Below are 13,354 nucleotides of genomic sequence, written 5' to 3'. Positions count from 1 at the left end.
ATTATTAGTTTCCTTGTGAGCAGTTCTACAGTGTTCTCACTGGAGCACCTGAACTCTTCACAAAGATCAATCTTTACAACTTTTCAGTGAGCCTAGGGGTATTACCACCCTCATTTTATGGATGGGAAACTGAAGCACGGAGTTTTAGGCTGAAATTGTCAAAGATATCCACCATTTTTGGTGCCCCACTGGAATAAATGTAGGCCTTGATTTTTCAGAGTACTTAGCATTATATAGAACATTACATGTTCAAATCACAGCTCCCGTTAACTTAAGCTACGGCCAATAATGCTCAGCTCATCTGTAAATCAGACGCCAGGGAATCAAGCCAGGCACCCAGAAAATGAGGAACACACAATTAATGGCCACCCGTGAAAAGTTTGGTTTAAGTGACTTGCCCAGCATCTCAGAGGAACTCTGTGACAGAGACAGGGAAAGAATCCAATGCTCCTGGGCAGCATTCAGCTGCCGTAACCATGACACTGTTCTTTCTCTGCCTGCAATCCTCTGCCTCATTCACTACACACCTTCCAACTTCTGCAACAAATGAGGTAGAGATCCTACAGACAACAGCTTCATTCCATGAGCATCGTCCATCCTGTGCACTGAGTGAGGCAGGGGTCCTGTGGAGAAAATAGTGCGTGATCATGTAATTGAAGATTGTTTCATGCACATACACACAAGGAGACCAAATTAAGGCTGCACAGGCAATCTATTCCTAACTTCTGAGTGCTTGATTTTGCATGCTTATTTTAATGTTGGGTTTTTTTTTAAAATGTAGCTTCCTACTTAAAACACACACACAGAGAGAGCTGAAAAACAATCAAATAGCACATATGGAACTATACTGACATACAGCATTTGTCATCATTCTATCACCATAGTAATACATCTGAATGGGCTAAGGAATGCATATTATTTCAGAAGCAATTCTGCTCCTGTGATTTAGAAATAGGCTGCAAATTTCACCTTTTTTTCTGAGTCACATGGAACTCCCTGCAAATTCTCATTTCTAATTGGATTACTCACTCTCTGCTGACTGCCTTTGCAATTCTATCTGCATTTTTTCCCTGTACACTTTAAGTATTCCTTCAACTCTCTTATGTTAATTGGCCATATCTTGGAAATGAACATCTGCCTCCTGAATGTCAAGAGAGGCATTCCAGATTAGATTTTCATTCAGAGATAAGTAAAGAAGGGACTATTTGGTTGTTCAGTCTGGTCAAATAGTTATTTTTCATCAAGGAATTTACAAAAAACAATGGAACACGCACAAAGGCAGATTTTCGTGGAAGCATTAGATCTGAAACTAAGACAATTACCAGTATAGACTTTCAAGTAGCCCATAGCACGGCATAAACAAAAACAGTGGTGAAATCACCTTTTACTTAACTGTAAATAATTGTCTAGATCCTGACATGGTGTAAATCAGTGCACTTCTCCTGACTTCAGTGGAGTTATGCTGATTTACATGAGCTGAGGATCTGGCCCTTTGTCTCAAGTGTAGAGTGTATCCTATCACCACAATATACAAACTATTTAAAATGGAATACAACCCTTTAATAACGTACAGGCAGAATGGAGTTTTGTGACTTCAAAATCCCTCAACAAACAGTTCCTCTCCTTCCTCAAGATGATCTGTCATCTATATGCTTCCTTGTGATTTACAGTCTTGTTTGGTTAAAAACAACTTGTCTTTTAGCTACCCTAAAATGTTTCTATGCCTCACCGAAGGAAACACTTGGATTAGTTCTGGTGGAAGTTTTTCCCATCAAAAAATTACTTCTTTGAATGCAAAATTTTTCCTGTCAACACTGTCACAATATTCCTTTATTGTGAAAAAAGTTACATTTTAACAAACATTTATCAAAAATATTATAAAAATTTTATCACCATGCTTATTGAGATTTTCTGTTTAAAAACAGATTTTTAGTAAACAAAAATGTCGACAATGTTTTTTGATAAAAAATTCAATAAAAAGAGTTGATTATGAAGTTTGAAATGAAAAGAACTTAGAAATTTCAAATTCTTTGTGAACTAGTTTTTCATTTTTCAAATCAACTCTAACTAGTATGCTTCAGTTTCTAATTGGTGGTGACAATATGATTTGTAAAGGCAAAATATCTTCATGAAACAAACTGTTCCTGGCAAAAATCAAGGTGGCTGTTAAGCAATGAAAAATAAAAATACCAGAAGAGGAGGAGTTTTCTCCTTTATTCTGTCTTTCAGAAAAGTATAGCTTATAATGAACACCAGATTACCGCTCTGTGCAAGGCTACTGAGAAGGTTGGAGCAATGCAAATTTGCAGTCATCTAGGAGTCCTCAGATAAGCTTGTTTTTTCTCATTAGTTTGCTTTTTGGTGCAGTTATGGCGTTGAGATTGTGCTGGTCTTGTTGGGTAAGGTTGTGCTCCTACTGATAACTTAGGATCAGATGTCTCTGCCAACGTACCTAGACTTTTCAGCTGCTTTTGACGTTGTTGATTATGGCTAAGTCTACACGGGAGCTGGAGGTATAATTTCCAGCTTGGCTACATATACCCACGCTAGCTGTGATTGAGCTAGCATGTTAAAAATAGAAGCATAACCATAACCGTCTGAGTGGTGGAATGGGATAGCCAACTCGAGTTTGAGCCCATCTGAAACCCTAGTTTCATACTTGGGCGGCTAGCCCCTCACTCTGCCGCGGCTACATAGCTTGATCAAAGAATGCAGACGTCTACCCAAGCTGGAAACTATGCCTCGAGCTCCAGTGTAGATGTACCTTATATGAGGTTTTGTTGACCTGACTGCATACCTTTACAGGTGTGGATGGGACTGCTGTTAAATAATTCCATTTATTCTTTCAGAGAGACCCTTTAAGAGTGGTCTTGGGAGGTTGTTCATTCACCTGAGGGGCTCTATTGTGTGAATTTCCAGGGGGTTCCAATTTTTCTTCCCCTTACTTTTTTTCATTATGTGGTCCATCTTCCCATTGACTCCAGTAAGCTTTGGTTCAGGTGCACACTGAGGCAGTTTGAGTTGCAGTATCACCAGCAAGTGGACAGATGAGAACTTTCACCAAGTAGTGGGAATAACATCAAAAATTTACAAAGGGCTCAGAATCTGTTCACTGTTTGGACTGAAATTCAAGTCCAAGGAGTTTCCCCCTCCACCCAAAAACTGGTTCACCCATTTATAAGCTCGATAATAAAGAATCAGCATTCACCAACTTCCTGAGGGCAGGTCTGTGACTAAAGTAGTTGCTGTAATGATCTGTTGTGTCGCACATATTAATTTGATGGGAACATACAAGCAGAATTACAGTGGGTTTTCCAGCTGCAGATTGCTTCACATTTTCATTACTAGGGATCTACAGAAGCAGTCTATCATTTAGATGTATTGTGTAATTCTGTCACACAGGGCTATATGAGATAATATGGAGAGTCAGAATAGTGAGAGACAATGGATCCTAGCTAAAGCAAAGCTATGCACTGTATTTTCTGCTGGAAGACACAAGGCTGTTAAAGTAGACTAGTGGACAGCTCTGCAATAGGAAAAATGAAAATATGGAATTTCTGCACCAATGTTGAGACGCTGCCCCCGACACCTGTTGTGTACAAATACAAGCTTATCACCCATCCTTCACTCGACACTTAAAACATAAAGCAGAAGCATCTGCTTTCCTCATTTGCTGCCAACATGCAAGATATCAGGATGCCCCTTTTGCACTGATGACCAGGTTTTCATTAGTCATTTTTGCCCCAGTGGCAGACACAAACCCGTGACCTTTTCAGCTTCAAGGACACTTGAGCAGATTGTCACAGGGTGGTCAGTCAGCTTCAGTAGAAACGCCCTCACGACGTGAACACACCAACCCTGTAGGGGAGAGTATTGTGCCATAGCTGCACATTCTTCCAGACCATATGGCATGCTAACATCATCCTCAATGACTAGAAGAAGGGTGTTATTCTGCCTCTTCCAAACAGGATGATAATGACAATTGTAGCAGCTAGAGGTATTACACTGTTGTTGGTCCCAGGGAATGTCCTTGCTTCTGAGTTTATGTCTCGAATCGGTGATGCCCTGTGGGGCAATGGCCAGGATACTCAGTGCAGTTTCAGACCTGGTCCCTCCACTTTCAGCCAGCTCTTCAACCGGAGACAGCTTTTTGAGAAGGTGGCTGAATTTAGTAAGCCAGGCACAGCATTTTTTATAGACTTCTGTCAGGTCTTTAAGTCAGTGCATCGAGCAAGTTTGTGGGATGTCATGAGGTGATACGGCATTCCTGGGAAAATACGGTCATTGACAGAGGTGCCCTAGCATGGAACAGAAACCTGTGTTTGCATCAGTGGCAGATACATAGCATGGCTCCGTATTTTTTGGGGGGAGGGATAGCTCAGTGGTTTGAGCATTGGCCTGCTAAACCCAGGGTTGTGAGTTCAATCCTTGAGGGGGCCATTTAGGGATCTGGGGCAAAAATTGGGGATTGATCCTGCTTTGAGCAGGGGATTGGACTAGATGACCTTCTGAGGTCCCTTCCAACCCTGATATTCTATGATTCTATGATTCCCACAGAAGTTTGGCAAGGCTGCATCCTGTCACCATCATTGCTCAATATTGCCACCGACTGGCTGACGGATAAGCTTGATGAGACTCTCTCGGTGGCATCAAGCTGAACGTCAGTTTGTTTTGAGACAGCGAATTACACTAATGACATCTCCCTGCCCAGTTTGGTGAATCACTGCAGCTAAGAGCCATTCTCTTCTGGCAAGAAGCAACATACATTGCTCTGGTTATTAATCCAGAAAAAGCTAAGTCCCTGACCATTATCAACAAGCAGCCTCCATTACAGCCAGCTCAGTATTAACACATCAGGACTGATATCGAGCAAGCAGCAACTTTCAAATACGTGGGAAGCATCATAGACCGTGCTGGAGGATGTTGGAAAAATGCTAATACTCCTACAGTAGCAGCCGCTGTCACGTTCCAGCTCTTTCAGCAGCCTCTGTGGAAACATCGGGACATCTAGGTTACCACAAAGCTGCAGATCTATAAAACCACAATTATACCAACTCATTTGCATGTCAGTGAAATGTGGGTGCCAAAGAAGACTGAAGAACAACAGACTGACTTTTAAAAAAATGTTTTTGTTGTGCTTGTCACTTGTTGCATAGTAAGAGGCAGGACAAGATCAGCAGTGAAGGTATTTGTAGATGAACTCAGCAACTGCTTCCATCAGCACTGGTTTGTTTTCAGTGGCTTTCTTGGTATGGATGTATTATTAGAACGGAAGACCAGCAAATCACAAAGCATGTTTACCAAGAAATGCTGCTACATGGCTGGCTATCACGTGATCACCAAAAGCTCTGGTGGAACAATAAGGTTGCCAATGAACATAAACTGAATATCCAGCCAGATCACCTTCAGAACCTAGCTAGAGATGGAGATGGATGGCTATGGCTCTCTAGGATTTGCCTTGGTGACCACAATGATGATCTGTTTTTCTCTGCTTACTAACCTGTGTAGTCACAAAACTACAGTTTACATGCAGATCAGGTTTTTGGTCATTCAAAACCAAGACTTTTCTGACATCCCCCATCACTCTCTTGATTTAACCTATAACATTAACCTAAGCAAATAAAGGTTTTCAGTTAAGAACATTTTGCCCTCTTGCTAGTATTTTCTATAATGCATCCCTCCAGCATGGCAGACAGGAAAACCTTAACGTATGGGGCTGCCAAGATAGTTTAAAACAAAACAAAAACAAAGAAAATTGAACAAAAACTTAGGGAGAGAGAAAAAGATAGCACTGGCATCAGCGAGGAGGCAGGAACAGACGTGTCCTGTTTCTTAACAGTATCTCGACTAAGTTTGCAAAGGGTAATGTCAGCAAAATTTATTGACAGCTGATGTGCGTGGATGTATCCAGAGATGGAGACGAAAGCTATAGCGTCAAGAAATGCTCTTCGGGGGATATGATAGAGGTCTATAAAATCATGAATGGCATGGAGAAAGTGAAGAAGTGTTATTTACTCCTTCTCATAATACAAGAACCAGTGGCCACCCAATGAAATTAGCAGGCAGCAGGATTAAAAACAAACAAAAAAGTACTTCTTCACACAACGCACAGCCAACCTGTGGAACTCATTGCTGGGGGATGCTGCGAAGGCCAAAATTATAATGGGTTCAGAAAATAATTAGATAAGTTCTTGGAGAATAGATACATCAATGGCTATTATCCAAGATGGTCAGGGAAGTAACTCCGTGCTCTGGGTGTCAATAAATCTCTGATTACCAGAAGCTGGGACTGGACGACAGGGGATGGATCACTTGATAAATTGCCCTGTTCCGTTCATTCCCTCTGAAGCATCTGGCACTGGCCACAGTCAAAAGATAGGATACTGAGCTAGATGGGCCATTTGTCTGATCCAGTATGGCCATTCTTATGTCTCACACATAGAAGTAAGGCTTCCTCTTAATAATGAGCAACAGGGAGTCATCTTTAGATGTCCCTGCTATGGGACCACTGATGTGAAAAAATAACCAGCTATGACTATGCGTGATAATAGCCATAAAACCATTCTGATAGTTAACAATTCATCTTCCTCCATTGAAAATATTGTTAAAATGTCTCCTGTAGGTTATCGTTATACGTGACAGAATTTGTTTTTACCTTTTTCCTTTTAAAAAAACCTCTAGAAAATTTGTTTTTAATTAATAGAACACCTTAGCCCTATGCCATAGCACACAATATAAGATGAATAAAAGATTTCAAGTCAATGCAGCTCACTAAAATGAATACAAATTGTAAACATACAAAAATTAAATACACAAAATCAGTCCTTCCACCACAGTTAGAAAAGGTTATTTAGGTTGCAAATTCAAGTAGTATAAAGTTAGGATATGCTCATTTTAAAGTTGCCTGTGTGCTTTTAATTTGACCCCCTTGTGTGTATGCGTTAGGATACAGTTTTTAATTACATGATCACATATATTTTCCATAGGACACGATATTCTATTCTATATAGGTTCTTAGGCTACCCTCTTCACTATAGTATCTGAGCACCTCCAGCAGAGCATTAAACAACACGAGGAATATCTATCATGTATTTTGTTTTGGAAGTTGTGTGGTTTTCTTGTTTGGTTTTCAATAATATACACACACTCACTCGGGTGACCAGATCACCACACTAAAATATTGGGACACATTGGGGTGCCATCAGCCCCACCCACAGCCCACCCCCGCTCCTCCCAGGCATCCCGCCCCCTCCCTGCTCAGGCCCCCCCTCCCCCCACTGCACCCTTCCTCATCCCCCTGCCTGCCACTGGTTAGCTGGGTCCCTCCTCAGTCCCCCACACACCACTCACCCCCCTGCCCGCTTTCTCGCCACTCGCCTCTTCACCCGCCTGCCACTCACCCCTATGGCACCGACTTCCCCTCTGCAGGGTGGGTGCTTACCCACCCCCCACCTCTTCACCCCCTTCGCCCCGCCCCCATTCCACCCCCCTTTCGCCAAGTCCCCACCCCTGCCCTGCCTCTTCTCCGCCTCCTCCCCTGAGCACATCACGTACCTGCTCCTCCCCCCTAGAAAGTGCTAAGCGCTGCCAAACAGCTGTTATGCGGAGGGAAGCACTGGAGCAGGGACGCGGCACACTGAGGGGAGAAGGCGGCGAGGAGGGGGGAGCTTGGCTGAAATTTTTCCCCATGAGTGCTCCATGGGGTCTCTCTCTATAAGTCTATATATTATATAACTAAACTATTGTCATATGTAAAGTAAACAAGGTTTTCAAAATGTTTAAGATGCTTCATTTAAAATTAAATTAAAATGCTGATCTTATGCCGCAGGCCTGCTCAGCCCACCGCCAGCCTGGGGTTCCATTCACCTAGGCCGGCAGCTGGTTGAGTGGGACCGTGGCTGGGACCCCAGCTGGCAAGGGGCCGGCGGCCAGAACACCAGACTGGCAGCGGGCTGAGCGGGGCGGGTGACTGGGAACTCAGACCAGCAGTGGGCTGAGCGGCTCAGCCCGCTGCCTCTCAGTCCGCTGCCGGTCTGGGGTTCCGTCCGCCGGCTCCTGCCAGCCAGGGTCCCGGCTGCCAGCCCCGTTCAGCCCGCTGCCTGTCTGGGATCTCGGCCCTGCCCACATAGAGTGGGTACCTACCTTCTCCCTGGTTCTAGCCCATTCTCTTCCTCTCTCTCTGCACTGCGCTGAGGGTGGGAGTGCACTGAGCACACAGCTGGGGGTGAAGGAACAGGCTGGGGGTTGGGGTGTAGGGTCTGGTCAGGAGCTAGAATGAAGGAGAGGGCTCAGGGTTGGGGCAGGAGGTTTGGGGGTGGAGGGCTTACCTGGACAGCTCCCATTTGGTGCGAGGGGTGCAGGTGGCAATGTGGAGGTTTGGGGGTGCAGGAGCTCCCGTTTGGTGCTCAGGGTGGGGGTGGGAATGTGGGGGGTGCAACAGTCAGGACATGGGGTGTGTGGGGAGGCTGGGTATGTGTGGGGGGTGCAAAAGTCAGGGCAGAGGGCTGGGGGCATATGAGGAAGCTGCAGGAGTCAGGGCAATGGGTGTGGGGGGGCTGGGTACGTGTGGGGGGTGCATGTGTGTGGGGTACTGGAGTCAGGGCTGGGGCCGTCGGGTGGTGCAAGGGTCAGGGGAAGAGGCTGGGGTGTGGGGGGGGTGCAGGGGTCAGGGCAGAGGGCTGGGTGTGTGGGCTCGGGTTGTGGGGCTGGAGGGGACATGCCTTGATTTCACTCCCCTTCCCCAAGACCCCGTCCCCACCTCTTCCCCGCCTCCTCCCTGGAGCAGTGAGCAAGCTGTGGCTCCGCTTCTCCCCCTCCCTCACCTCCGCTTCTCCCCCTCCCTCACCTCCCTCGCAAGGGCCATCAGCTGATGGATGGCAGGGAGGGAGAGGAGGAGGGGCGGGAACCCAGCACGCTGGGGGAAGAGGCGGGGGGGGGGGGGGGGAAAGCTTGCCAACTCAGCAGCAGCAGCCAACAGTACCAAGCTTCTTCACCCTGCTGGGGTGGGGGGGGGGGGAAGGAAGCGCAGGCCGGGGTGGGCAGGATTTTTAATGGCACACTGCTGCCTGCCAGGGTCCCTGCCTGGGTTTGGCAGCAGGCTGAGCGGGGCTGGTGGCTGGGACCCGGCAGGCAGCAGCGTGCCATTAAAGATCGGCTCACGTGCCCTCTTTGGCACCCGTGCCATAGGTTGCCGACCCCTGTTACAGAAAGTTCCATTGTGCCAGAGGAGCTAAGTTGTGAATCACAGACTTTATCCTGTCCCATTCACTCAACAGGTTGGATGCCCATGAGGGAGAATTCAAGCTGCCAAATTTATGGTGTTCTACGTATTTCCTAACTTTCTAGTACTTGATTTTACAACCTAACTCCTAAATAACATTTTTTTAATGTCAGGGTTTTTTTATATTTCATATAATTTACATACACATACTGTAATCTAAGATACAATATATATTGACAGTTTACAACAATATATACATAAAACAATATTATAACCAAATAAGCTTGACAACGGAGTAGATTGGGCCACACACCACATAACAGACCACTTGGTATAAATACCAAGCTGAAGCAAACATCTGGCTAGGATTTCAATTTTTAATGTACAAATAACTGAGGATAAGAATATCATTTAGTCTATCAGCTTCTGGTGCAATAGTGACATTTTTCACTCTGTGGGTGAAATTCACCTGAGTGCAGAGAGGCCATCGCAAGAACCTATGGATTAATCTATTCCCATGTTAAGGGTTTAATTGGGATTTCAGTTGCTCATGAGGCCGTGGATGAGTTTTCTGCACTGGGTGAAATGCACTAATTCATAGTGATGGGCAGAGAGAGCAGACTTAATCGAAGAACGGTTAAGCTATAAAAGTACACTGAAACAATATACTAGCTGGCTTCTGGGTGACTGGCCGTTCAGATACTGATTCTAAGGGACATCGGAAATGGGTATTTCTGGGCCCTGCCGGTGCTTTGAAGAGTAAAGGGGAGCGTGACAAGAATTTGACAGGTGCAACAACAGAGTCGGTGGAACTTCAGAAAAATTCTCTCCTTTGTTATAATTGTACACAGACAGAGCCATATAAAGCCCTTTGCTTTCTGAAATGCTCTGAAGGACAATAACATCACCGTGTCAATGGCAACCTTAGCGACAATAATAGTCGGCTCTTCTTAAAAGCTTCAAGCAACCAGCCAACTGGGTTTAAATTTCCAACAAAAACCACCTTGACCATCACCAGGAAACTGTCTTAAAAATTCACAGTGACTTAAAAAGGAAAGTGAAATGACTAGCAAAGTAAGATTTTAAGAAATGGAAAGAAATTGGGACTATTTTTAGATCTGCTTCATTGATATTACTTAGAATTTGTTGCTTGGCTGCTGCCACTTTTCCGTATGAATAAATTAATGTGTTCTGAAGGGCATAATCTCATTTATAGACAAGGGCAAATAGCAAAAGGCTAATGGTGGTTTCTCTAGCCACGGTGAAATGTACTGAGAGATGCCTCTAAAAACATATTGCACTGAAAAATGAGAAATAATATAACTGCTAGGACTATCCAATAAGCAGAGTAATTTAAACAGAGCTACTGAGTTCAGGACTGTATTTCAACAATTGTAAAATAAATAAATGAATGAATAAATAGGGTAATTTTACAGATGGTGACTTGATTATTTAATCCGGGGCAGTTATGCCACATGAATACTTGCAAAAAAAACCAAAGCAATTTGTATGTCTGTACTTCCACTGCCTGGCTTGTTGGGCAAACCTACTCACCGGGCATCACTCCTTTGATATCACTTTCAATGTTCATCTCGTTCTTGTTAGTGAAGTGAAGAATAAGTTTCCTGGATGCTTCAAATTGCTGTGTAGCCATCAGCCACCGAAGGGACTCCGGGAAAATACTTCAAGAGATACAAAATGTGTTAGTGGATGCTTCCAAGGATCTATCAACAGGCGGAAACTGCATTTGTCGACTTACACTATTTGAGAACAAAGTAACAACATGGAAATGGTAAAGTAAGAATTGCCTGAACATTTTTTTTTAAAAATGTTTTTTGCAAACGATGCAAAATCAAAGGGTAAGATTCCCACTATGTAAACTATCTAGGGGTATTTAATATCTCACCCTCCCACCATGTTTTCTTTTATACAGATGCACATAGAAACCAATTCCTGTTGCATCACATCTTTTGTAAAATGGGGTAATAGAAAACAAAATAAGGCCGGGTAACAGGATTGTGCGCATTAGTACAATATACGAAAGGTTTGGGGAGACTTGTCTGCATGGTGAGTTAGTGTGTGGCAAGTCAGGGTGTGAATCTACAGTGCTCCAGCTCCCCACGTGCTAACTCTGTGTGGAGACTGATACAGCGCAGTAAAAGTCCTGGAGTGTGGCTGTCGAAGTATCTACATGCTGAGTTAGAGAGCAGCAAGTTGGCGCCCTGCAGATTCACACCCTGGCTTGCCTACCGCACACTAACTTGCCATGTAGAAAAGCCCTAGGAATCACTGTCGGCAAAAGCCACCAGCTGCCAACTGAGTAAAAGAGTGGGAGAGTTTCCAAATAGCAATTCTCACCCAGCGCTCTAGTTAAGGAAGTGACTGGAAGTCTTTTAAAGCTGGAGGGGGAAAATACCCTGTTGAACTTGTTTATGATTACAATGCAATGTTAATTTTGTTTTAAGGCAGATTGTTTAAAATTATCTGCAAAACACTATTTTTTCCCCTATAAGTCAAATATTTCCAGCTTCATAAACAGATTTTAAGGTATTTTGACAGAGCAGTGATATGTATATTCCTAGTCTGGATAAATATGTAATAAGTAGCTTAACACTATGTTCAATTTTGTCACTACGAAAGCTCCCTTTAGTGAAAATAATATGGCTTTATTTGTGTGATATGCTGCATAAAAACACCCCATATGGGATACTCCTCTGTACAATAGTATCAAATATGGAATTAAGTCAAGTAAAACGGAATGCCACTTTGAATATAAACCTCACAGGAAACAGTGCTGAACCGTGTTGGGGAACTTCACACACTTACTTCTGATTTATTTACTAGCAAGAGTGTCAGAGGATACACCATATACGCTTAATACGTCATTCTTCCGGAGGGTGGTGGATGAGCAACATTGGGAATACATCCACCTTTGATATGAACTTCAAAGAGCAATGTGGATATGAGTTCGCAGAAATCTGATTTACACTGTACCTCAAGAAAGGACAGAATATATGAAAAATATCAGTTTTACACCTGCATATAGCAGCGTGTACTATAAAGAAAGTCAGTAGATGATCTAGGGGTACTGCCTGGCCTTGAAAATCTATTAATATCTAACCAAATCTAAAGGTAAGACTTGTGCAAGTTTGGAGAACTAACAGATTGTCTGATGAAGGGTAGGCTGTTTAAGAGACGCAGGCTTAACACGGATTAGTAGTAGATGTCATCAGAAATTACTAGTTCACATATGAAAGCTCTGATAAATCAGGAACTAAGAGGCAGCTGGTGTGGATGTCATTAAAAACAACAAAAAACCCTTGCTGTCAGCTATGTCTCTGATCCGACCTGCTGCCCCACAACCTATATCCAATAAGGAGTAACTAAAAAGCATTTGATCAGATACAGGTGTTTAAGCAATAATCACGAAAGGACTCATATGCTGCGATACAAAACACACAATTTTGTACCACGAATACAACATTTTGGGGTGGTTCTCCTGAAAAATATATATTTTTCATAGAGTTCTCATTTATTTCCATTAAATGTAGACATTCACCCTAAATAACTGATTAACCTTCTCTATATTTTCAAATCCATTTATTTTCATACTGAGCCAAACAGGCATGTGCGGAACTTTACAAAACACACAGCTGAAATAGGTCCACAAGATTTGCGGTCTTCTCCCTTGTATAGGCCTCAATTTCTCTTTCCCTTTAACTCAGTAAGTATATTTAATCTTCTAGGGCATCTGATGACACAGTTTGTGTAACAGATGCATTATAAAATAAAGTTATACTAGTCAGAAATTCCACCACAGTGCGGTGACCTTTGTCACCAATGCAGTCTCAACTCTTATGTATGTAAGGGAGCAGGGTGACAAAGGAATGGAGTAAAGGCAGCTGAACCATAAAGCAGCCACCATTTCAGGTTAATACAGTTAACATCACCCTTGGCTTGAATGCAATCCTAGATGAAGAAAAAGGCATATTGATTTTATGCATTAAAATAAGGAGAACGAAAAGGAAAAATGACCTACAATCTAACGTGTCGAAGAACCGTAAGTAAGTATTGCAAATAGGAGAGCATTCCCTTTGACAGCTCATTATACTGCATTGATATCATGTGTCTGCC

General features: G+C 43.4%; 2 protein-coding genes across 3 annotated transcripts in view; both read right to left on the bottom strand.

Moving 5' to 3' along the window:
• Nucleotides 1-13,354, bottom strand: part of LOC140907042 (tubulin beta-2 chain) — a 455,512-nt gene that overhangs the window by 63,599 nt on the left and 378,559 nt on the right. The window lies entirely within an intron of this gene.
• SLC22A23 (solute carrier family 22 member 23) overlaps nucleotides 1-13,354 on the bottom strand; it is a 165,353-nt gene that overhangs the window by 26,475 nt on the left and 125,524 nt on the right. The window contains exons 5-6 of one of the 2 annotated variants that reach the window (XM_073332151.1): nucleotides 10,775-10,902; nucleotides 528-623 (exon numbers count right to left, since the gene is read on the bottom strand). In XM_073332151.1, coding sequence (XP_073188252.1) covers nucleotides 528-623; nucleotides 10,775-10,902 — 224 coding nt within the window. The remainder of the gene's footprint in view (nucleotides 1-527; nucleotides 624-10,774; nucleotides 10,903-13,354) is intronic. The other variant, XM_073332152.1, reaches the window with a different exon arrangement.

Source organism: Lepidochelys kempii, chromosome 2, assembly GCF_965140265.1.
Source record: "Lepidochelys kempii isolate rLepKem1 chromosome 2, rLepKem1.hap2, whole genome shotgun sequence".
Lineage (NCBI taxonomy): Eukaryota > Metazoa > Chordata > Testudines > Cheloniidae > Lepidochelys > Lepidochelys kempii.
This window is presented reverse-complemented; position numbering and strand designations above follow the sequence as displayed.